Source organism: Condylura cristata, unplaced genomic scaffold (assembly GCF_000260355.1).
Source record: "Condylura cristata isolate star-nosed mole 26May11 unplaced genomic scaffold, ConCri1.0 scaffold00025, whole genome shotgun sequence".
Lineage (NCBI taxonomy): Eukaryota > Metazoa > Chordata > Mammalia > Eulipotyphla > Talpidae > Condylura > Condylura cristata.
Window position 1 is genome coordinate 30,816,272 of NW_004567126.1, and position 7,322 is coordinate 30,823,593.

At 69.0% G+C, this 7,322-nt stretch overlaps 1 protein-coding gene across 1 annotated transcript in view; it reads left to right on the forward strand.

Annotated features, from left to right (window-relative positions):
• Positions 1-116: 116 nt before the first annotated feature.
• The window catches only part of MED16 (mediator complex subunit 16), a 10,894-nt gene continuing 3,688 nt past the window's right edge, over positions 117-7,322 (forward strand). The window contains exons 1-11 of the mRNA XM_012729765.1: positions 117-289; positions 985-1,092; positions 1,380-1,549; positions 2,402-2,833; positions 3,314-3,419; positions 4,102-4,257; positions 5,101-5,312; positions 5,571-5,777; positions 6,211-6,421; positions 6,886-7,019; positions 7,105-7,297. Coding sequence (XP_012585219.1) covers positions 157-289; positions 985-1,092; positions 1,380-1,549; positions 2,402-2,833; positions 3,314-3,419; positions 4,102-4,257; positions 5,101-5,312; positions 5,571-5,777; positions 6,211-6,421; positions 6,886-7,019; positions 7,105-7,297 — 2,062 coding nt within the window. The 5' untranslated portion in view covers positions 117-156. The remainder of the gene's footprint in view (positions 290-984; positions 1,093-1,379; positions 1,550-2,401; positions 2,834-3,313; positions 3,420-4,101; positions 4,258-5,100; positions 5,313-5,570; positions 5,778-6,210; positions 6,422-6,885; positions 7,020-7,104; positions 7,298-7,322) is intronic.

Genomic DNA, 7,322 nt, shown 5'->3' on the forward strand with positions numbered 1-7,322 from the left:
CCCCCCCACACACAGCCCTCCAGACCCGTGCGCAGGGCTGGGACTGTCCGGTTTCTGTGTCACCAGCATCTAGCAGGCTGTCAGGAGCGTGGTAACTGTCCTCCCTCCCTCAGGAGCTGGACAGCCTCGGTGTGGGACCTGTGACCGGTGGACGCGATGGATCTGGCCTATGTCTGCGAGTGGGAGAAATGGCCCAAGAGCACCCACTGTCCCTCAGTGCCCCTGGCCTGTGCCTGGTCCTGCCGCAACCTCATCGCCTTCACCACAGACCTCCGAAACGACGACCAGGGTATGCCAAGGGATGGCTCCCCCCCCCAACCCCCCCACCGTGGTGCGGGTGTGGTACCCTCGGCTCCCACGTGCGGTGTCCGGAACGTGCTGCGGGGGCCTCCTGGGAGCTGCCCATCACCCGTGTACGTCCCCTCAGGTTTTCCTCGTCCGTCACTGGGGTGCTGAGAACCCCAGCCTCATAGGGGTACAGAGGGCAGGTGGGGCTGTTTCCAGGAGAACTGGGATCACTTCCATGTCAGCAGGTGGACTGAGGGGTGCGTGGAGTGGAGGCTTGCTGGAGACGGGTCCAGCTGGTGTCCCCTTTCCAGACTGTCCATGTCACCATCCTCCAGTGTTTCTTGTTGTTTGACTGACGTGCTCGTCAGAGGGAATTTTAAAAGCTTGGAAACTGAGCGTGAGGTGAAGAACCAGCCCTCGTCTCTGAAGAGATGCCCGCTGTCAGCATTGCTCTTGTTCTCCTTCCGGCGTCCACTTCTGCTCCTTGTGTCTCTTTCAAAGCGTTATAGTCACGCCGGCCGCCACATCGCGGGCCTGTTGCCTTCTCCGGCAGGGCAGGTGGCTCGTGTGGTCAGCAGTGGCTCTGCCTTGCGGGTGTGATGTGCCCAGGTGCCTCAGCGACACCGCGTGGGATCCTGAGGTGCTTGGGCCGTGTGTGTCTGTGCCAAGCTGACTGCACCTTCTCTTGGCCCGCAGACCTGACCCGCATGATCCACATCCTGGACACAGAGCACCCCTGGGACGTGCACTCCATCAACTCGGAGCACAGCGAAGCCATCACCTGCCTGGAGTGGGACCAGTCAGGTGAGGGCGGCCTGGGGTCCCGCGTGGTGGGGGTGGGGGCGGCATCGCTTGCCCTGGACCCTGAATCTCAGAGCAGGGTGCGCCGACTCTTCCTGGGCATGTTCCCAGAGTCCAAATCCTGTATCTGTGGCCATCGCTCTGTTCTCCACGCATCCAGCGGTGTCTCTGGCCGCGCCTGCCCCCCAGCAGGCTGGCTTCTCCCGGGCCATCCGCATGCTGCAGGCGGCTGCTCCTGCCCATGTGGGGATTTGTGACTCAGGTCGAGGCCTCCTCTCTGCCGCCAACAGGCTCCCGGCTGCTGTCAGCTGATGCCAATGGGCAGATCAAGTGCTGGAGCATGGCTGACCACCTGGCCAACAGCTGGGAGAGCCCCGTGGGCAGCCTGGTGGAGGGGGACCCCATCGTGGCCCTGTCCTGGCTGCACAACGGCGTGAAACTAGCCCTGCATGTGGAAAAGGTGGGTGTCCTGCAGGTGCGCGGGTCACCAGCCAACCCGTCACTCCCGCCACCCCTCAGCAGTCAGGCCACCCCGATTCACAACACCCTAGAATCCTCTGTCCTGCGTTCAGCCGGACTGCACGGTTTCGAGTGGGGGTGCCTGGGCCGGGCGCCTGCGTTCAGCTCCTGACTTCACGGCAGTTGTCACTTGCTGCGTGTCCCGCGGGGTTATCGCCAGGTCCTCAGGATTCGCTGCGGGGCGTGGCCGGGCCGTGCGGGGTGAAGCTGCGGGCGCTCAGCCGCCTTTTGGCCCTGCACACACGCTGGGCCGTGCTGGGGGCCAGAAAGCCCCGGAGTGGCGCAGTCGAGGGCGCTTTTCTGTCACTTCCCCGGCTCTGCCATCCTCGGTGGCCGGCCAGGATCCCCGGGGCGTTGCTGTCAGTGTGGCCACTGCGCCAGGGGACACTCGGCGGGTCCTGACACAGCCCCCTTTGGCCATGTACTGCATGTTTTTGGCAACCAGCTCTATCAAGGTAGAAGTCACATACCCAGCCCTCGGGCCACCAGCTCTCTGGCCGCACGCCGGAAGCAGCCTGTCGGGGCGCCGGAAGACAGAAACTGGCACCAGCCAAAGACTTGGCGTGACTCTTGACAGAAGAGGGTCGCTCGTGGTGTCCTCTGGGAGGCCTTCCCTGGGTCTTCCGTGTGCAGCGAGGGGCCTGGCTGCCGGAGAGGCCTCACGTGGTCTCAGTTAACCCCTGTGGGTCCCTGTGCTCGTGGCGCGCTGCCGCTGTATCTGGGGGGTGGCCCCCGGGGGGGTCACGGGCAGGCTCCGGTGGCGTGGCGCAGTGAGCAGCCCGCCTCCCTGCAGTCAGGTGCCTCCAGCTTCGGGGAGAAGTTCTCCCGGGTCAAGTTCTCGCCGTCACTCACCCTGTTTGGAGGCAAGCCCATGGAGGGCTGGATCGCCGTCACGGTCAGCGGCCTGGTCACCGTGTCCCTGCTCAAGCCCAGCGGGCAGGTGCTGACGTCCACGGAGAGCCTGTGCCGGCTGCGTGGCCGCGTGGCCCTGGCCGACATCGCCTTCACGGGCGGCGGCAACATCGTGGTGGCGACGGCCGACGGCAGCAGCGCGTCCCCGGTGCAGTTCTACAAGGTGTGCGTGAGCGTGGTCAGCGAGAAGTGCCGCATCGACACGGAGATCCTGCCCTCGCTCTTCATGCGCTGCACCACCGACCTCAACCGCAAGGACAAGTTCCCCGCCATCACCCACCTCAAGTTCCTGGCCCGGGACATGTCGGAACAGGTGAGTCCTGCCGGGCGCCGGTCCTCCCGGCCGTGGGGACGCGGGCGAGACCCCCACGCGCTTCTCACCGTGGCGGTGCCCAGGGTCCAGTCACAGGGGCTAAGCCGGGCGGGGCAGCCGCTCCTCTGAGCCCCCCTCCTCCCCCGTAAGCACGACCGGGAGGACACTGAACCCTGCGAATGCGGACGCTCCCCCGCCTCGGGGTCTCCGTTAACCCCCCACGGGGTCTCCAGACCACTTGCCCTGGGTTTGGGGTGTCGACGTGTCCAGGGCTGCTGCTCTGCTGACCTCACCAGGTCACCCCGTGCGCCAGGAAGCCCCAAGCGCCCCGCCACCCAGGGCCCTCCCTCTCCCTTGGTGCTCTGGCCCAGGGGTCCCTCCCCAGGCAGTGAGCCCAGCAGAGGCACCCCCTGCGGGCCCCAGGTTTGGGGTGGGCGCCCAGAGGCCCCTCGCCAGCCCGTGCCTGCGCCTGCCCCCCAGGTGCTCCTGTGCGCGTCCAGCCAGGCGAGCAGCATCGTGGAGTGCTGGTCCCTGCGGAAGGAGGGGCTCCCCGTGAACAACATCTTCCAGCAGATCTCTCCCGTGGGTGAGTCCGGGCACCCGCTGTGTGCCGCCTGTGGCGCGGCCGCGCCCTGCCCCGCGCCCTCCCCCATCACCCAGCGGGAGACGCTCCTGCGGGGAGCGTGTGTGGCCGCGGCAGTGCTCTGCGGAGGACACGGCCCCAGGCCGGAGCTGGGCCGGGCCGGCCGCAGATGCCCACTGGACAAGCCCGCCCGGCCCCGGCCCAGCGTGGGCCCCCAGGGCTGCGAGGGCTCCCGGGCTGCTCGGCTGTCCAGCCTCAGCCTCCGCGGGCGGGGGTGGGGGGGCCTCATCGTCGGGAAGGGGAAGCCCAGCACGAGTTGGCCACATTGCGAGGAATTTGGGGGGCTGTGTGGTGGCCAGGCGTGGGGTGACAGTCCACAGTAGCTTCTCGGGACACGGCCCATGGGGGAAGGGCGCCCCTCACCCCAGCTGCGCGCTGCTCTCTCGGGCAGCACCTCCTGCACCTCAGACGTCCTGGGGCTGCTTCCCGTTGGTCGCCTCGGGGCGTGTGCCCACCTGGAGCCGGTCATCCGGCTGGGGCCTGGGCCGCTGGGGGTCCCGGGAGAGGGCCGAGCGGGGCCCGGGAGAGGGTCGGTCTGGCCTGCGTCCTGCAGGCTCCGCCGGGGGGCATTTCAGCCTTCCCTTTCTCGCCTTTGGTTGACCCCCTTTGGGGACCCCCTTTTCAGTTGGTGACAAGCAGCCCATGATTCTCAAGTGGCGGATCCTGTCCGCCACCAACGACCTGGACCGTGTGTCTGCGGTGGCACTGCCCAAGCTGCCCATCTCGCTCACCAACACTGACCTCAAGGTGGCCAATGACACCCAGTTCTACCCAGGCCTGGGTAAGTGCGCCGGTGCTTGTGTGCAGGGTGTGGCTGGCGTCGGGCGGGGCTGCCCGGCAGGTGGCCGCCCTGCAGGGCCCAGTGATCCGCGGGGCTGTGAGGCTGGCTCTGCTCTTGGGGTGCAGTGGGTGCTGGAATCGGTGACGGGTTGGGGACTCCCCGTGTAGCTGCCTCTTGCCCAGCTCAGGCCCTGGAGTCCACAACCAGGGGTCAGCGTTTGCCCAGCCAAGGTGCGGGCTGATAATGCTCCCTCGGCCATCTGTGGGGGGAGAACGCACCCCAGGGGTGTCTGTCAAGGCTCACGTCCCCGCCCCACGCCCGGTCCTCTCCAGTTGACGGGGAAATACCAACACGCACCCCGGCTCGGGGCTCCCGCTGAGAGGCCGAGGGGCCGCCCAGCTCTTGGCCCGAAAACACTTCACTGCCCATGTCCGGCCTCCCCTGTGTCCCTTTACCATCCTGGGTTGTGCGTCCCTCGAATCCGGGAAGCCGCGCGCCTCTGAGAAGCGGCCCTCAGAGCAGCTGTTGGCAGCGTGTTTGGTTTCCAAGACAGTTGGAAGTTTTGGTGGCAGGGACGGCCCGGCCCTGTCCGCGTGGATCGCTCGTGAATTCTCCGGAACCCTGTGGCCGGCCCCTGTGGCCGGCCCCTGTGGCTGGCCCCGGAGAGTGCCGTCGCCCGGACGCGGGGCCTTGGTTCCGCCCTCCCTGCCCCACGGCCGCGGCCCCGGGCCGCTGCACAGTTGGGGGACAGACGGCCGTGAGGGCAGCTGGAGGTGGCGGTCCGGGGGGTGGGACGAGGGCGCCTGTCCGCTGTGGTCCCCCCTGACCCCACACGCCCCTCAGGGCTGGCCCTGGCCTTCCACGACGGCAGCGTCCACATCGTGCACCGGCTGTCGCTGCAGATCATGGCCGTCTTCTACAGCTCCGCGGGCCCGCGGGCGGTGGACGAGCCCGCCATCAAGCGCCCCCGGACCGCCGGCCCCACTGTCCACTTCAAGGCTATGCAGCTCTCCTGGACCTCTCTGGCCCTCGTGGGCATCGACAGCCACGGCAAGGTGGGCTGCTGTGGGGCCGCAGCCTGGTGGGGACAGCGCACTCCGGGGAGCCTGGCGGTGGGGCCCCCCCGTCCGCTGTCCTAGAAGTCCTGGGCGGCGCGTGAGCCCTCAGGCAGGCACTCGGGTGGCCGGTACTGCCCTCCTCGGTCTGGGGGGCTTGTGCTCCAGCTCGTGGGGAGGTGTGCGTGCTGCCCGCTGCTCAGGTGGGAGCGTGGGGCGCCGGCGGGCCCCCCGCGGGCTCACGGCGCCCCTCCGCAGCTGAGCATGCTGCGCATCTCCCCGTCCATGGGGCACGCGCTGGACGTCAGCCTGGCGCTGCGGCACCTCCTCTTCCTGCTGGAGTACTGCATGGTGACGGGCTACGACTGGTGGGACATCCTGCTGCACGTGCAGCCCGCCATGGTGCAGAGCCTGGTGGAGAAGCTGCACGAGGAGTACACGCGCCAGAACGCCGCCCTGCAGCAGGTGCGCCCCCTCCCCCGGCCGCGCGTCTCGCCCCAGCGGGCGGGTCTTTCCCGGGCCTGGCGTGCCCGGGGCCCCGGGTGGCGCCTGCAGCAGCCAGGATCAGTGGGCACGAGGGCGGGGCAGGGGGCAAAGAGGAGCGTCTGCGGCGAGGAGGTCGCGGCCCGGACCAGCAGCCTCCACGAGGGTGTCCGAGGCTCGGGGGCCCAGCCAGGATCGCGGGCGACCGCACTCGAGAAGCAGGAGGCAGGCCGCACGCTGCAGCGGCCGGGGGGGCTGGCCACCGGGGGTCCCGGGAAGCGGGCCACGGCGCCCACACCCGTGTCCGAGCACCGCAGCGGGAGCCAGGCCCGGCTCCCAGGGGGGCCCACAGGCCGGGCGCTCGCCCCACTGGGCCGGAGGGGGGCGCCCCCCACCTGAGCGACGCCCGCCGCAGGTGCTCTCGACGCGCATCCTGGCCATGAAGGCCTCGCTCTGCAAGCTGTCGCCCTGCACGGTGACGCGCGTGTGCGACTACCACGCCAAGCTCTTCCTCATCGCCATCAGCTCCACGCTCAAGTCGCTGCTGCGCCCGCACTTCCTCAACACGCCCGACAAGAGCCCCGGCGACCGGCTGACCGAGGTCTGCGCCAAGATCACTGACGTCGGTGAGTCGCGCCCGGCCGTGGCCACCGGCGCCCCCGAGACGCGAGGGCCGTGTGACCGCGGCGCCGGTGTGACCGGCGTGTGCCGGGGGCTCTCGCGGAGCTGCAGGCCGTCCCGTGTGGCGGTGGCAGCATCGGCTGTCCACGCCCTCACGGGCTCCGGGGCTGTGCGTGGGTGGCGGCGCCAGGAAGGGGGGAGCCGCCTTGCAGAGCGGGGTGCGGGCTCTGGCCAGCCCCACCCTCTAGGCCTAGCTTTTCTGGAAGTGCTAGGACTGCGTGCACAGGGGCAGCGCCCGTACCCCCTTGCTCGGAACTGAGGGCACTGCGGCCCCAGCGCCTTCCTCCACGGCCCCCACTTGTCCTGGTGCCGTGTCGGCCCGCAGGGCACAGCTGCAGGCCTGCTCAGCCGGGGCTGGCGGCGGGACTCAGGCGGGCGTGTGCACGCTCCACCCGCTGTCTCCTTGCAGACATCGACAAGGTCATGATCAACCTCAAGACCGAGGAGTTTGTCCTGGACATGACCACCCTGCAGGCGCTTCAGCAGCTCTTGCAGTGGGTGGGCGACTTCGTGCTCTACCTGCTGGCCAGCCTGCCCAACCAGGTGCGCACCTGCCCCCGCCCCGCCCCACCCCCAGGGCCTGCCGGGACGAGGCTGCTTGCCTGGAACACACTCGAGGCCTCCGCAGGGCTCCCCACTGCGGCCAGGCCACAGCTTCCTGCGGGACGGCGCCTCCCTGGGCACGCTGCGTGAGCTCATGGTGGTCATCCGCATCTGGGGGCTGCTGAAGCCCAGCTGCCTGCCCGTGTACACGGCCACCTCGGACACCCAGGACAGCATGTCCCTGCTCTTCCGCCTGCTCACCAAGCTGTGGATCTGCTGTAAGACACCGGGAGGCCCCTCCCC